Source organism: Drosophila yakuba, chromosome 2R (assembly GCF_016746365.2).
Source record: "Drosophila yakuba strain Tai18E2 chromosome 2R, Prin_Dyak_Tai18E2_2.1, whole genome shotgun sequence".
Classification (NCBI taxonomy): domain Eukaryota; kingdom Metazoa; phylum Arthropoda; class Insecta; order Diptera; family Drosophilidae; genus Drosophila; species Drosophila yakuba.
In genome coordinates, this window is record NC_052528.2 from 15,834,257 (window position 1) to 15,851,848 (window position 17,592).

At 45.9% G+C, this 17,592-nt stretch overlaps 1 protein-coding gene across 1 annotated transcript; it reads right to left on the reverse strand.

Moving 5' to 3' along the window:
* Window positions 1–7,479: 7,479 nt before the first annotated feature.
* LOC6530849 (toll-like receptor 7) lies at window positions 7,480–12,912 on the reverse strand. Its single transcript, XM_002091694.3, has one exon. The coding sequence runs from the start codon at window positions 12,524–12,526 to the stop codon at window positions 8,360–8,362; it is 4,167 nt and encodes a 1,388-aa protein (XP_002091730.1). The 5' UTR covers window positions 12,527–12,912; the 3' UTR covers window positions 7,480–8,359.
* Between the last annotated feature and the right edge of the window lie 4,680 nt (window positions 12,913–17,592).

Genomic DNA, 17,592 nt, shown 5'->3' on the forward strand with positions numbered 1-17,592 from the left:
GTGCAACAAATGATTGAAGAGAAGTCTTTAAGAAAATTATACATTACAAAAATTGAAACACTTAAGAGAGTTCCCTTCTCTACAGGACGTTTCCCAGTCTTGTTTAATGTTATCTGCAACTGTATTCATCTGGTGCAACTTCCAGGTCATCTTCTATCAGCTGAGCTTTCATTATTTTTCGGTAGCTCATATCAGCCCGAACACAATTTCAATTTTCCTCCGACATGGAGCTCCATCTAAAAACAAAACAATTCATGTGCCTGGGCTGCTGATCAATGATAATTTTTCCAACGAAATAACAGCTCTCGCGCATTCTTATCGGCGCTGTGGCAACCAAAAATTCTGACTTCGAGTGTTAAGAATTATTAATAATAAATTACAAATTAATACTGGAGCCGGGGGGCCAGGTTCCTGCGAAGGGCCAACGCTAATGAAATTTCAATTAGCTTGTCATGTCGTGGAGGAAGTGGCTGTCCCAACGAGTGGGGCATGCAGTTTTAATCAGTGATTGGCTGGCAGCAGATCTTATGAAATCTTAACCCATTTTATATTGACAAGCGTAATTATGCGCACGACACAATTGTCATGTTGAATATTGTCAAACAATAGAATAGTTATGCAACTTAGGGCCACGTGCATCCATCCACCTGCAGTCACGTTGCAGTTTGTCATCCTTTTGGACATGTAGCCTCTTGGTGTGGGGAAATCCGAGAGCCATTCCAAATGACAGTGGCTACGTGTCGGTGTTGGTGATGGTGATGGTCGGCCGGTGGTCCTTTTCGGTCAATTAGTGCTCGGGGAACTCGCTTTTTCCCCACTCAAGTCCATTCCACAATGAAGCACTTGTGCAATAGTTTGAATATCTTATGGATGCATACATTATTTATGACATGCTTCATTTTGGTAGCCCTGGCACAAGTTGGCAAGGGGAGAGGTGTTACTCGGCGCAGGAAGGAAAATTCAAATTCCTGATCAAGATAATGCTGGGTACAAAGTGTAAGAGGTTGTGTTCAGGCAAAGAAAGTCACAAACTACACAAAAATTATTAGATATCTATCAGCTTAAATTAATAAATTAAAAAAGGATCCCCTTGAAAAACTTCTTTATTAAAAGTGAGTTCAAGAACTTGATCAACCTGAATAAAAATATTAATAGGTATTAATTATAGATCAAAACGTATCATATCAAGGGTATTTACTATTTCATGCAAACATTTACCAAAAATTGTCTTTATTTGTGTTTACCTGTTTGACTTTGGTTTGAAAATGCTGCTTACAATTTTAGTCATTGATTGCCCAAGTGCACGATGGTTCGTTAGAATTATTTTTTATTTGATTGGAAGAAAAATTATTTATGACTGTGTGCAGTCGTATTTGAAAATTCAAGCACACGCACATCCCATGGATATTTTGTTTCCACCAATACACTCGTGCGTCATTCCCATCGTCTTTTTGCCTAATTGTAATTCATTCACCGGCATTTGCATATTGTTTTCTTGGCCCAAGCACTTGGCTCCTTCTCCTACTCACTCTCCGTCCTCTCCGTTTTTGTAACTGTAGTTTCGTTTTGGAGTGCCCAGAAAGGTTCTGCTTAATTGTGGCCTCCACTCTGTGGGCCCCAGTCTTAATCATAAACGACCTATCCAATCCCGATTCCGATCCCGATGCCGATCCAGGCCCACGGTCTCTAGTTCCAGAGTCAGTCAACACATTATAAGGGCCTGTTGCCCCAATCAAGCGTGCGCGTGAGTCCCATCTTTTTGCGGTGGCTAACTGAATTCAATTACCAAAGTGCCTACTATATGCAAATAAGCCAGGAGTGCACTTGACAAACGCACACAAACAAACACACACACGGTAGATACCTAGATACTGAAATGTGGAGATGCGGAGATACGGATGCGCAGATACAGATACAGCTACAGCTAGATTTACAGTGTATACAGTGGCTCAGATCGGCGAGAAACGACCCCAACAAATAAGTCGAGTTGTTGCACTCGAGCTACCGGCACTTGCCTTCCTCCTCTGCCATGTGAAAAGTCAGCCGTGCAGATAAAAACCTTAATATAAGCATAATTAAGTTGATGATTTGTACAAAAAGGGGAGTGATGAAAAACACAAGTGGCCCGGCTGCTCTCTTCGCTCCGGGTATCGCTTAGTGGTCGCCACACTCGAGTCACACACAGTGGACACTCGCATTGGGGGACAGTTGAATGATCCATATATACATATGTGGTATGGAATATAAAATCCTAACTTTCAGATTGTATAAGGAAGAGTATTTATTGTTTAATGAATATAATTAATTTTGTTTGTAACTAGATAAGTAGTGCCAAATGTCTGGTAGGTTCTACGTAGGTTCCACTTGGGGCTTCATCGACCAGATGGAGATAGAAGCTTTTTGTTTCTTGTTGCCTGTTGATGCGGCTGTGGCACTGCCAAAAAATGTGTCGATGACGTCGCACCAAGTTCAATGACTATCTCGGCTTGGCGGCGTTAATGGCGATGGCGTTTCCTTTGGCAGAACCTCAAATGCTCGATTGCCCCCGCAGCATTGCATAACAATTAGTTGGGGATGGGAAACGGGCTCGTTGTTGATTGTGCCAAGTCAATCGAAATGAGGCACAAATAATAATTTACAATGGCTTCGAATATGTGAATAGATGTCTTCATTAGGCATTTCAGAGTTCTTGATGACACATTTGAAATCCAAATCGGGCTGCACCCTTTTTGTTTTTGGGCAGCATTCTACACTGGGATCTATGCTAAATTTATGCCTAATGAGCGTGGCATTCGGTTTGATAACTCATTTGTTTCCCCACTTCTTTATAAACGAATTGAGGCTAAATTGGTTCCACATGATGTTCAGCTACCGATGATGAAATTCGGTTCTATCTGCGATATTGGGAAGATGTTTTGGGTTAAGGTTTGTTGGTTTACGCAGCAGCTGTGTGCCAATCACAAAGCCAAAAGGCAAGAAACCCGTCCATAAATAACTTATGCCCGATTCTCTCTGCTTTTTGCCTTTTGCGAATATATTTTCATGCCGCACTGGTATCCCCAACCATACAAATAGCATGGAAAACTAAAATCAAAAGAAACAGAAGCATCAGCAGCAACAGCAGCAATTCAAACGAAAACAAGGCGAAAAAAATTAAGAAATACTCTGGCACACACTTTGGAGTTTATCATTGTAATGCGAATGAAGGAAGTGCGCGAGACTGCCTCCTCCCGTGCCCCTCCCCTTTTCGCCCCTATCTCTTTCTTTCTCCAGCCCACCTTTGCCATTCTGTAGAATTCGAGGTGAGGCTGTGGAGCAGCAACAACACATCAGAAGCAACAGCAACAGCAACAAGCACAACGGCAACATTTTGATGCCGTGGGAAATGCGAAAGCGGCACACTATTCGCTGACTCTTACACTGGGAGAAAATCCCACTTAAATAAAATATTAACAGGAAAATGGCACGTCAAAGAGGACTACATAACAGGGGAAGTTGGGATATGAAAATATTTAAATGGAACTTTTTATGAATATGTTAAGAATTAATTTTGCAAGTAAGTAAAACCCTTGAATTTCAAATAAAACCCAACGTTCCCATAACACTTGCTTCCAAAATGATTGATTTCTCGCAGTGCACTCGCTTTTCTTCAGCGGTGGGACCCAAGTGGAGCAAGGTGGGGCAGTGGGGCTGCTCTTACTGTTTTACTGTTGCTGCAGTCGGATTGTCAGTGCGTCAGTCAGCCACTCTCGCAGCCAGTCAGCGAATGTGATTGCACAAGAATGGCAGCGAAAAAGTTATGAATATGAATAAATAATTTTACGCAGATTGCCACGGCTAAGATAAAATATGCTCGCTGGCAAATGCACAAGTACACAAGTGCGTTGCCCCCTCAACATCTCCACTCTACTGACTTTCTTTGGCAATCAGTGTCAACGTAGTACAAGTATTTTTCGAGAGGAAGCACTTTGAGTAGTGGTGTTCCAGTTCCAAACTAATTGAAAACAAAAGTTTTCTTGATTTCGATGGCAGCTCGATCAGCTCACTTAACCAGAAACTATATTTCTTGACCAAATGTTAAAGTATTCATATATTGCTGCTTCTGTTTGAGTTTTAAAACAATTTTTAGGACCTTGTTGAACCGATTCTTTGCTGGCTTCTCAAGGACTCAAGCGGCGCAGAACAAAATAGTTAAATATTCGAGTTCGCGAAACCCGCATGCATAAACAGCCGACTGCAGACAATAGTTCTCGGCAGCATTGCGGCCCAATTCGGCGTGGCTAGAACGGCGTTACGGCCAGATTGAGCCAAGGCCCAGACCCACGTAGAATACAGCCACCTACCCACCTACCTACCTACCTGGCAAACGTCTGGCGGTCAGTCATCCCGACCAAGTGACCAAATGGCCAACGACCAACGGACCAACCGACCGTCGTGTCGGCCAACTTGTTTTGTAGTTGTCTATTTATGCGCTTAGTGCTGTACGTACGAGTACGAGTATGCAAATAGTTGGCGTACCTATCGCATTGCCCTCGCACTCCTCCGTTGCCACACTGAACCAGTTTTTGTTTTGTTTCGAGCGGCCCTCGTCGTCCTGCCGCCGCCACTCCCCCTTTAAATCCACCCTTGTTTGCATTTTTTATTAACAAACAGTGGAAAAAACGCGGGCAGCGGCAGCGAGGGAATCCCAAATATTTGGTTGAAATGAAAACCCTTTTTTGTATTATTTCCTCCGCTGGAGTGGGCGTACGCTTAGCAATCCGGCTAAAATGCCGATAAGCCGGAGAGGGTTGCACGTAGCCACCCCAAAGCAAAAAAACAATATACAAAGAAACAAACCAAAAAAAAAAAAAAACCTGAAAGCCAACCTTCGGGCGGATTGTTTGTGTAGTTACAACGATATTTCATGTATGCCACGCATAATCGTTGTTGTTCTAGTGTATTAATTTTGGTTTTTAATAAAGCATAAATATTTGTGTTTGCGCTTACGCCTCACGCCCTGTTTTTATTAAAGATTGCCAAATCAAAATTTAGTGCCAAGCCCCCTGCCCCTTGCCATTGACTTTCGCATATAGAAGGGATATTTGCTCTGCAAATAGCTATAGTTATAGTTATAGTTAGAGAGATGATGCCCCAGGGTCTCACTACTAGCCCGTAATTCGGCATTATCCGTGGGTAAGCCCACACTATAACATATACGTCCAGTGTTTATCGTGGCCTGTCAAGCAGCATTAATTGCAAATTCCTGGGTGACAGCCAACCGAACAACAGGTAAATGATATGCTATGGCTTTGGCCATATCACAACCTGGTAATACCTTTTATGGGCCGCAAGTGATTTGCCTTACACATGCAGTTTGCATGTTTTAATTATTAAACAAATCAATTTTCTTGAGCACCGCGACCCAGCAACTTAATGGCGAGTTATCCAATTCTTTGGCTGCCCCCCAACGGTGGCTTATGCAAGTGCGCACACCAGTGCAATTAAATTTGCATAAATGCATTTTTAATATCGTTCAATTTTTGCAAACGCGTCAACCCACTTCACTTTACTGGGGCCTCGTTAGACGAGAAATGGTCAAGTCGGCGGGTGTGCCGGCTAATGACATTGGGTGGGTGGTGCTCAGGGAAACTTTAAATCGATTTCCGAGTTTTCCGGACCCATTAGATATTAATGTTGCAAATTAAAGTCGTTGATTGAGTTGCCGGGATGGTTATAAGATCTGGCATCGGACTACCCTAACGCATTTTTGATGCAAATATATCCAAGTTGAAATCTTAGTCTTTATTTTATAGCAGCAACTAAAGTACTAGTCCACACTTATACCCAATTGGGAATTTCCATTATTGCAACTGTTTCGAAATGCCAATGAACTGCATTATTGCATTATTTGAGCCGCAACATGTCCATGTCTCATATTGTAGTGTCAGTCAATTATCATATTAACGATAATCATATCTGGATTACTGAAGCCCAAGTTCTACTTTTCGAAAGATATACTTTTAAACTCGCACATCCTGATACCGCGACTTTAATTAATCACAGATTTAATGGCTCTTTAATTAGTATTGACATATCCTGAAAACCTCTCTGTCCTATGCAGTTTTATTTTGCTTTTCCGTGAAAGGTCAAGAGTTTTTTCCGTAATTGTCAATGGTCAAAGCCAACGACCATCTGCTGGTCCCACCCGTTTTAATGTTACAGATACATTTGTATCTGTATCTGAGTGTGTGCGTGCTTTCCATTTCGCCATTAAATTGGCAACTAGCAGGGCTTTCCTTCATTTTCCTGCACTTATTTTGTTGTGCTAGCTTGTTTATTGATTTTCAATTAGTTGGCTTTGCTTTGGATTTTTCAGCTGGGATTCGGCTACTCTTTTATTTTTTACAATTTCCACCATTCGAAATGACATACTTAATTTGCCGTCGATGGTACCAGTAGAGTGTGTGTGTGCGTTGTATGTGCATTACATGACATAAAGTTTCGCCCCTCATAAAGTCGCAAGTTCAGTGTTTGTTTTAAGCCAGAAGAGCATCCATCGATTTTGGCCAACGACTTTGGCACGAGCTCTTGGCTCTGCGGCTGACTTTGCCAAAAAAGTGTCAGGGTTACACCAGAAATAGACACATGCCAATACGCTGGTCATAAATAACGAAAAATGTTAGATGCTCCGAGGACTATTCATTCAGCTTTAAGTTTAAAGCACTCGCAACCGAGGCTAATTGGGAAAACTGGATAACTGAATCGTTTGTAACATTAATGCAGTTATATAGTTGTTCGGCCATGCGTCTAAATTAAATGTATTATATGGGTTTTTGTTTCCTTCCTTTTTGTTTCGAATTTTATTATTTTATTTGGGGACATTAGCCGATGATAGAGTTGCGGTTTGCCAAAGCATGAAAATACTGTGAGGCCAAAAAAAATAAATATGGGATTGCAAATGGCGAGCTAAGCAAATGTGCAGAATACAATTTTCGCATTGGACCGCATTTTAATTTTGTTTTATAATTTCGCAAATAATAATTTACATAAAAGAATATCCGAGTGTGGGAGTTGCTGTGGCTGTGGCATATGCAAAATGTTTGTTTGAGTGCGTTTTCCATTAATTTATTTATCTACAATTATTTACAAGCAATTAACTTGCGCATAGCTTTTGTTTAGTTAGTTTTCGCAATTCAGTTATGCGTTTGCGTTTTAGTTAACGTTTGCATTGTGACCTTTTGGCAATTCCCACTGCTCAAATGCCGAATGGAAATGAATAAACTGCCATCATCCTCTTTGAATCCTTCTGGGAATAGTGTCAGTTGCATGTATGGGGACGCAGCAGGCTTCGCTTTTGTGAAAACTATAGGCACTTCAATTAATTCTTCTCCTTTTGGTGTTGCTCCAAACTGAAAATCCCCCTCTATTAAACGAGTTGAGTAAGAAAACTTGTGTGATTTAATTTTTGTCAATATTTTGTAATGTTTTTGCATTTTATTTTGTCAGATATATTTCTCTGCTTGGTTTTATGTAATTGTAATAATTAATTTAATAATACATTTCGTCATTAAGTAAATTTAATTGAATTAATTTAGCTCCATCATCTCTCTATACAGTACGATACATAAATACATTAAGTGCTCTAAACGGGTTTGCTTCTGCGAGTTTTCTATATACATTACATTTAAGTTTATCAAGTATTCATTTAGTTTTTTGTTTCGTGTAGCTTAGGATGAATGAATCGACAAACACGATCAACTGGATGCGAACGATTGTGTGTACATATTTCATTAGCTTTACTTCAAGTTGTAGTTAACAATAGTTTAGTTTAGTTTAGTTTTAGGTTTAGGTTTACGTTCTTTACGCCTGGCTAGAACTACTACATAGGTCTACGCATTACAGTAAGGGGCATACTCTCGTTTGCCGATTTAATTATAGTTAATTAATATATCACATTGAATTTGAAAGTGTTTCTGCAACATTTCTAGTAATTGTTTCTTTACGTTTATGGTAATTATATTAGAATAATGTATTCCTATATGCTCGTATATGAATGTGTTGTGGGCGTGTCTTGTGCGTTTTCCTTTTTTTTGGCACTGCTACACAACTACGAAACGGCAACAACAACCACAACATCCAAAGGCGAAATGCTTCCGACAAAAAATACGTATAAATATATTGTGTTTCAAGAAATGCCTACGAAAAAGTCTTTTTTGTTTTGGATGTGAGTGTGTTGGTGTGTGCGTCCTGTTCCTGCTTCCTCTTCCCGAGTCCTTTTGCGCCAGTGAGCGATCAGCTTCAAGATGGCCGCTCCTGCCGAGAAGAACCCTTGCGAGGCTGAGTGAGATGGAGATGGCCATTCGGGGAGTTGTTTTTCTTAAACCAGGAAAGCTTGGCCGTTCTTATTGGCCGCTTCACTGCCAGCTGCTTGTTGCTGCTGCTGCTGTTGTTGCTGCTGCTGTGCCGCTGCTGCGGATGTGGAGGCCTGGGCCGTTGACTGAGTGCTGGTGCTCGCCTGGCTCAATCCGCTGCCACTGCGCAGGTGCACCGGCGCCGAAGGAGCGGGAATGCCCTGCTGCGGCATCGCACGGAACTGCGGCTGCAGCAAACGCTGTTGCTGCTGCTGCTGCTGTTGTTGCTGATGCAGACGCAACTGCTGCTGCTGGTGCTGGTGCATCAGACCCGTGGGTATCATCGACAGCGCCTCATGCTGATCGTACGCACTGTACTCCGACTCGATGCTGTGGTAGATGTGCTCCGAGGGCGGACGCATGGGCATGGGCATGGAGTCCACGATCCTGGCGGCTCCTCCTGGTCTCGTTGGGCGTGGTGAGGGCGTGGCGGTGGTGGCTGAGCTATAGTTCGCCTCCATTTCCTCGGTGCAGTAGTAGGCTGGCGGTGGTGGCGCCTGGCGGAAGATCATGCCCGGCGACACTGGCTGCTTGAAGCGCTCGTGATGGTCCAAAGTGTAGTTGTTGCCACGGGGCGACAGCTCAATTGGGATGGCGTAGCGCAGCTTCTCCCAGAAGTACCGGTCGCAGGTGAGCAGGCGGTTGGAGGGCACAGATTTCAAGTACGGCGACAGCTCGGCAACATCCTCGGCCTCGGCGGAAACGCTTGTCTCTTCGATGATCACCAGCTTCTGGGCCAAGCCCCGCAGGGACTCGTGGAAAGCATTACGGAACTCGATGCGGTTCCATTCGGTGGCCAAGAGATTGCGGGTCAGCACCAGGATGATCTTCCTCGACGCTCTGGCTCCCTCCACCAGCTGGAGGTGCGAGGCCTGCGGGGGCAGATCTCGCTGCTGGATGCAGAGCCGGAAGGGCGGACGACCGTGCTCCAGTTCGGCGGCAATGTTGCGGCACACAAACTCGTAGTCCTTCTCCGAGTGCAGGATGATGGCGTCGTACAGCTTGCCGGCATCCTCGAAGCGGGGCTCGCACACCCGGACTCCGTAGTGGGCGAAGAGCCACATGCGCACGCTTTCGCGGAAGACGAAGACAATGATGAGCACCACGACCAGGAAGATGAGCACCAGCACAGCGGCCAACAAGGGCAGCCTATAGCCTCCGGCGAGATCCTGCGAGGAGCTGATATTGCTGGCACTGGCATCCAGAAGGTCGGAGCAATCGGGTCCATTGGCCAGGTTGCCGATCAGTTCCAGCTCGCGCTTAATGCCCGCATCCAAGCAGTAGATATCGTGGGCATCCCGCACCACCATGGCGTTATCGGAGACAAACTGCGCCAGTTCCCTCAACTGCTGGCAGCGGCATGACCACGCATTCCTGCCCAGGGTCAGTCCCTGCAGACTGTGACGATACTGCAAATGGGGCAGGGAACTCAGGCGGTTGTTGTCCAGACGCAGCACCTCCAGGGACACCAGGGGCTCGAAGGTGGCATTCGAGATGTGGGTCAGCATGTTGTTGTGCAGATACAGCTCCCGCAGAAGTCCCAGCGAGCGGAACTCGGTGCCCTCCAGGTTGGTGAGTTTGTTGTTCTCCAAGTGGAGCACTCGCAGATTGACCAACTGGGCCAGACTTCCGTTCTGCAGCGTCATCAGATTGGAGGCGTTCAGGTAGAGAGCTCGCAGATTGCGACGACCCGTAAGGTGGCCAACCTCCAGCTCGGGCATGTTGTTGCCATCCAAGTAGAGATCGCTCACGTCCTGGGGGATGCGGCTGGGCAGGGCGGCCAGATCCTGGCGGCCACAGTCCACGATGTTGGTGGCCCAGGTGGCGTCGTGGAAACAGCTGCAGTTCCCGGGGCAGATCACCTCGCACTCGCACTGCTCGTACTCGCAGCAGTGACACGTGGGCGGGCAGTGGCTCTCGTATTTGCACACAAAGTCGGAGGCGGAGAGACTGGCCAGTGGACGCAGTGGAGCACTGCGGCTGTGGGGCATCAGGCACTCGATGTTGCCGAGATCGACCACATGAGGATGCTGGCGGGTGGTCAGATTGTTGATCCTCTGCAGCCACTCCATGGAGCAGTCGCACTCGAAGGGATTGCCGCCCAGGTAGAACTCGGGAACTGGTTTATCCGCCGAAACTGGTGCTACGCGCAGAGCATTAAGCGAGATTTTAGACAGCACATTGGCATACAGATCCACGCGTGCCAGACGCGTCTTGTCCACAAAGGTGTTGGCCTGGATCTGTCCAATGATGTTGTTGTTGATGAACAGCAGCTCAATGGAGTTCGGCACCGACATGGCTCCAATCTCCGTGATGCGGTTGTGCGAGGCATCCAGCGTGGTCACACGAATCTCCTCCTGCAGTTTGTAGTAGTTGCCCAGGGCTTCGATGTAGTTACCATGGATATCCAGCCATTTCAAGTTCGATGGAATGAAGGCGTAATCGAACCAGACCAGGTGATTCTCAGAGAGATTCAGCCACAGCAAGGAGGCAAGGGTAGCAAAGATGCCATTGATGTCGGTGAGGAAGTTCTTGTCCAATCGGATCGCCTCGATCTCGGTGTTCTTGTCGAAGGCTCCACGCTCGATGCTCTGGATGCGGTTCTTGGCCAGATTGAGCACACTCAAGCGGGGCAGATCCTGGAACATGCCCACGGTGATGTTGCCGATGCGATTGTCGATCAATCGCAGACCCGTCAGCTGATTAAGATTGCGGAAGGTGTTGTTCTTGAATTCCGAGATCTGATTCTCGCCGAGATCCAGGGTCTTGAGCATGCTCAGATCCTGCACAGCTTCGGGCACTTCCGTCAGCTGATTGGAGCTGAGATCCAGTTCCTTCAGATCGGAGCAGTTGCGGAAGGCCTGCGACTCCACGATGCTAACGAGATTGTTGTTCAGCGTGAGCTTCGTCAGCACATACAATCCGTTGAAGATGCGGTTGTCCAGTGTGTGCAGGCGATTCTCGGCGAGATTGAGGGTGTGCAGATTGTACAGGGGCAGGAAGGCGCCCTCCTCGATGTGGCCAATGGAGTTGTTGCGCATGTCCAGAATCTGCAGGAAGTACAGCTCCTTGAAGGTCTTGGAACCGATGCGGGTAAGGGCATTGTTCGACAGATTCAGCACAATCAGGCGGATCAGACCGGCGAAGGTGCTGTTGTCAACGTGGTGGCTGGTCAGCTGATTGCCACTCAGATCGAGGACCAGCAGCTGCTCCAGACGATGCAGCAGACCCTTGGGCAAATCGTACAGATCGTTGCCCTGCAGATGCAGTTCCCGCAGCTCCTTGTTGCCGGCAAACGCCTCCGAGGGCAGGGATTCCAGGTGGTTGTACGAGATGTTAAGCACACGCAGCGAACTCAGACCGGCCAGGGCATTTGGTGCCAGGCTGCTGATGTTGTTGTGCTGCAGACTGAGCGTTTGGAGGCGCCTCAATCGGGACGCTCCCCATGCATCGGGCAGGGAGCGCAGCTCGTTGAACGAGACATCCAGGGTCTGCAGTTCGGAGCCACCGCTAACCGCTCCATTGGCATTGCTCAGCGCTGAACCGGCACACAGCTTCTCGGAGAAGCCCAGGAACTCGGCGGAACGTATCCGGTTCTGGGTGAGATTGAGCAGCTGCAGGCTGGGCATGGAGCACCAGACGCCCTCGGGCAGCTGACGGATGTTGTTGTCGCCCAAATGCAGCTCGGACAGCTCCTTCAGTCCCTGGAACGACTGGCCGTGCAGCTCCAGGGTCTTGCCGGGACCCCAGACCGCGTTGTGCGACTCCAGGGCGAGTCGCTTGAGCGACATCAGACCCTCGAATGCATTTGGTGGCACTCGCTGCAGTTTGCAGGCATCGATTCGCAGCTCCGAGAGCTTCTGCAGCTGCCGGAAGAGTCCCGGTGCCAGTTCACTGGCGTGCAGCAGCTCCTGGCTGCACTGCAGCTCCAGGCGGCCCGCCGCCTCCGCCACCTGGAGGTCAAGAGGGGATCCGGATCCGGACTCTAAAGCGCGAACACTACACCGGATGTCCATGGTGGTGAGGCCGTACTGCCAGTTGCACTGCTGCTGCGCATGCGCATCAGCCACAAGAAGCAACAGGCAGGCGGCAACGGCGATGATGATGTTGTTGATGGAAGATGTGGCTGGCATTTTGGTGATTTGCTAGTTGGCTAGTTAACTTTAAATGAATTTGTTTAATTTGTAGCTGCTTAAGCTGTGGGTTGTGGGTTGCGTTGGTGGTGCACAACTCAATCACTTTCTGGTTTTCATTTTTCGATCGCTTTTTCCGCAGCCCGAGTGCCCTGTAATCCTGGTGTGAGCTGGCTATGCGTTTTGCGATTATTCACTTTCGTTTCGTTTTTTTTTTGCGATTTCTTGCAACTCAACTCATAAGTTGGTAGCTTGCGTGTATTTTATAATTATAATTTAAACTTGGCACTTGGCGCGACTCAGGGTGTTCGACTTCGTTTCGTTCGGCGAGAGAGCTCGTTTTCTCAAAACATGTTTACCGCCTCGCGTTTCGATTCAAACTGATTGCTGGAGTTGGCCATCTCGACTCCGTTGGCTCGTTGAAAATGTGAAACCGACGACGTCGCTGCCGAGCTGGCAGAGCTCGCACACACACACACAGCCGGCGTCGCGGCAGACAGACAACACGGTACATGTGCATGTGCATGTGCATGTGCAATGCACTCTCGCGAGCGAGCACACACACATGCCGCGCTGCCGCTGCGCTGCTTTCGCTCTCTGCTCCGCTCTGCTCTGCTACACACACACACACGCACACACGCAAGCACTGCATTTCCTGCCTGCTGCATATGTCGCTCACACACACGCTTCTGCTTGGGCGTTGGGAGAGCGGAGCGCTCGCTCCCGCTCTCGCTCTCCCCGAAAGTAGGGGAAATGTTGCACACGCACACATGGGCATGGAATGGGAAACACGGATGGCATTAACCCTACGCTGCGCTCTCTCAGATTTCCGTCCACACAATTAGCACTAGGAAATGGAATAATTTCGAGGGGTTAAGCTGGGTTATCAGCTATCACTGATTCTTCGATCGGCTCTAAGTGGGAATTATTTCAAAATTAGCTGAGGGCATCAGAAAGCTATCTGATCAGCTGTAAGTGCCCTTCATAAATCGATGCTTTTACTTATATAGCAGTAGTTTGGGTTATTAACATTTATTTGAATTTAAAAGAGAACAAAGAAGAATTTAAATTTCCTGTAGAACTAGCTGCAGAAATAGTTATTTCGCAGCACCTATATTCCACAGAGGGTTAAATAGAACCTGCAACAGGCTGCTGCTGCTGGCTGGCAACATTTCGCCCCCTGCCCCACCCCCTTTGCAATGCAAATTCTCTGGCTCAGTTCGCTTTGCCGCCTCGTGTTGCACTCGCGATGTGTGTTGCATGGTCATCGTGTAGTATGTTGCCTCAGTTTCAGCATGTTGCATGCTGCTTGCCTCTTAACAGCTGTTGTGTTGCTGCTGCTGTTGCTGCTGTTGTTGCAGTTGCAATTGCTTTTACTGTTGCTGCTAGTGTTTTTGGTGCTTTGGACCACGTTTTCTGCGGTTCTCCTCGGTGTTTTGTTGTCGTAAAATGCCTAATCTATTGTCGTATGCTAAATATATTTTTGCAATATTGCTGGTGTGTCTTGCAGCAGTTGCTGTCAAACAATTCGTTGGGCTTCTTGGTGGGAGTTCGAATTTGTGACTTTTGCATTGGACGACTGGTGTTTGCGATTCTTGTAGCGGAGTAAAAACTCCTGTAAATCATTTTTTTTTGTTCAGAATTGAAAACACCCGCAATGGGTTGTTGTAAGTTTTGACTTTGCTGCCATTTTAAGTGGTGAAATTATTTGCCAAGAAAAGAAAAAGCCACACATATTTGGCACTTTGAGTGGCTCATGGAAACTTGTTGGTGCTCTTTATTGCCATTGCCATTTGCTTCATCATAATTTTCAGGTTTATTTACTCGCAGCTACTGCTGATGCTCGCCTCTCGGACCATAAATATCGCACATGAGTGTTGCATGCGACGGCAGCAGCAACAGCAACAACAACAGCAACAGCAACAACAACAGCAACAGCAGCAGCAACACCATCAGCAGTAGCAATATTACAGTTTGAATGCCACTATTATGCCAACTTGTGAATGCAAGTGCGGCAAATGGGCTTCACGGAACTCCGGATGGTTTAGCGTCACTTGGGTTCGCTGTTCTAATTTCGCAGTTCTCTATCACCTGGCTGGGCTGGCTTTTTCGGCTGTCGACTTATGCCACTTAAAATTACATTAAAAAACTTTCCGCCAAGAGCAACAACTTTGCTGCTGCTGCCCTACTCCCAAAAAAAAAGAACTGAAAACAAAAAAAAAAAACACAAGAAACGTAGAGTTGGAAACTTTGCCTGGCTTCTGCCATCCCAATGTTGCTGTTGCTCCTGTTGCTGCTGCGTTTCGGTCCCGTTTTGTTTTTGTGGCGTTGCAAATATGAAACTTTTGTTACTTAATTATTTTGTTTGTTGTTCTTGTTAATGTTTCTGTTGCTGCCGCTGCTGCTGTTGGTATATTGTTATTAATTAATTGAGTTACACTTCCCCTTTGCAGTTGCTGCTGGTGCTGCTGGTGGGATTGTAGATGTTGCCGACGTGGTTCTTACTACTGTTTGCCTAGTGGTGCGAATATTTTATGAATTTTTAAATTTCATTAACTCGACATGTGCCGGCAACTTTGGGGCACACTTTGTCATATGTGTGTCGTCGACCTCTTCCGTGTCTTCGGGCTCAGACTCATGCCGACATAACTATAGTGGCAGTTTTTTGCCGAGTTTGAAACCAGATTAAAAACGGTCGGAAAATTAAACTTTTTCGGTTGGTTACCTCTTCAAAGTTTCGTCTAGTGAAATGTTGCTAGCATTCTTTGGACATTATGGACATTTCAAGTACCTGCTTGGCCAAAAGTGTCTTGCAGGAGTCTTCCATAAAAGTGGCCTAATGTTTGTTTGTTGCAGCGCCAGCTACCACAGCTTAAATATTATTCATACGCCGCGTTGGCCACGACCAAAATCCTCATTGCAGCTTTCATTTCGACTCGCATAACTATGTCAAATTAGTGTCTGGCTGCCTGGATGCGATGCTCCAACTTTCCCAGCGGCCTATTCAGAAACTTTCCCGCTCCGCTCCTTGGGAAATCGTATTCAAATGCCTGGCTTGGCTCAGCGAACTGCAGCAGCAACTGGAGAAACAAAAACCATTTTAATTGAATTAGAAAATGGCAATGGGTCAGAAGCACGTTTGTAATGCATAATTTATGTTTGCGCACTGAGTTTGTTTTCTGATTTCAGTCATTTTCCATTTTGCTGCGCTGCTGCTGTTGCGAATCCGAAATCCGAATGGCGAATACCGAATGCGAATGCGGCGAGCGTTTTGCCCGATTTTTTTGAGGCCAAAATTTTCATAATCTTTTGGATGCAATTGAAAATTGCCATGGCAGTTGAAATGGCAGTTATGAATATCATTGCTGGAGCTTTAATGAATGAACCCGGGAATAAGAAGGCCATCAATGGGATGTGTGGCACGTTGCACTGCTGGAGTGGAAAGTGCGTGTGACAGCAATGGAAATCCCCATCGAAGGAGTCATCCTGCTGGCAGCTGTCAGGCGCACTTGCATTACATTATTGCCGCCTCCGCATCGGCTAAACTGCACAACAAATCGAACATTATTACCATTGCTAAGATAACAAACTATAGAGATATGAAAAGATAAAAACTTTGGTTTCTTCAAGTATTATAAATTCCAATTGAGATTTTATTTAGTTATTAATTCACTTCAAACTCTCTCTCACTTCAAATTTTTCCCAATTTTTGACTAATTTATTTTAGACAAAACATTGATTTTATCTACAGCCGCATATCTAAAAATCCCCATCAGCTATTATGTCTGCGTGGAATTTGTGTATCTTGAAATTTCTTGTTCGATAGTGTGATTTGCTATTGCTGCCGTTGTTTTTGTGTTCTGTCTCGAACTCAGGACTCATTTGATATGCGGGCTCAGTAATGCGCCCACACGTCGATGCTGAAACAATGCCAGGCATTTTTATATGCCAGGCGATATTTTATAAAATATATAAACCCGTCGGTGGAGAAACACATATGTATATATTTATATATATGCAGTAAGTAACGAGATGCGAGATGCCGACGACCGCTCAAGTGCATCTTAAAGATACTTTTGCTGCATTGTGCTAGCTTCGCCGACTCGAGTGGCTTGCCAGCATTTGAGGCTCTTCCGAAAGGCTGCCTATTGTGGCCCCAACCCTCAGTCCCATTGATTTGTGTAGGGGTTGATATATGAGCTTTAATGTGCATTAACTCTTGTGCCATATTTCTCTGCTCCTTCGCGCAGAATGGGGTTAATTACGCGTTTACTGTTCTGTGGCTATGGAGAATCTCGAGTCCCGGCCGCAAGTATTTATTGGTCGGTTTGATTTATGTTCCCGGGCCATGTGTCTATCGCTTAGAGGCTGGCCGAAAACTTATGGCCGGATTTTTGGCTACCTGAAAAGCATTCCACGAAAGTAAAAATAAAAAAAAGCACAAACCACAGCGATTTGCATGCGCAGCGCTGTTTATGTAATCGCCCACTTCCTAACTACTTATGAGTAATTTAAATATTTTTATAATTTTATAAACGAATGCCCAAGACCTGAGCGCACAAAAACCTCTGAGTTGGCGGAAAAAGCTTGGAGAAAAAGGCCTCGAAAAGTGAAAAATACCAATTCATGTTGCTCAGCCAAAATGCCACAGAGCGTACAACCCATAATCATGGCTAAACATAAAAAACCAGCCAGACAATTCTAATTGTCAGCCTCTTTCGGCGTTTTGTGCTAAAGATTTCATTTCATTCCGTTTCGTTTTCGGGGCCGCAATTTTTCAGCATTTTGCTAATACCCACTTTAGCGGCCCCCCTTCCCCACCAAAAAAAAAAAAGTTAAAAAAGAGAAGATCGATGGAGAGCTGATTCCAAGGGGTTCAGCGATTTTCAAGCAGAACCCTCCATTATCAACACGAAGAGGCAAACGACGATCTTCGACAACTCATGTTTATAAATTGGTCTATAATTTCGATTTATTTATCCAGCTTACTGGTGGCAAGGTGTCCGAAGTTTACTGAAAATTTTTGGCGAAAAACTGTTTTTTCAGGCCTAACTAATTGCCAAAAA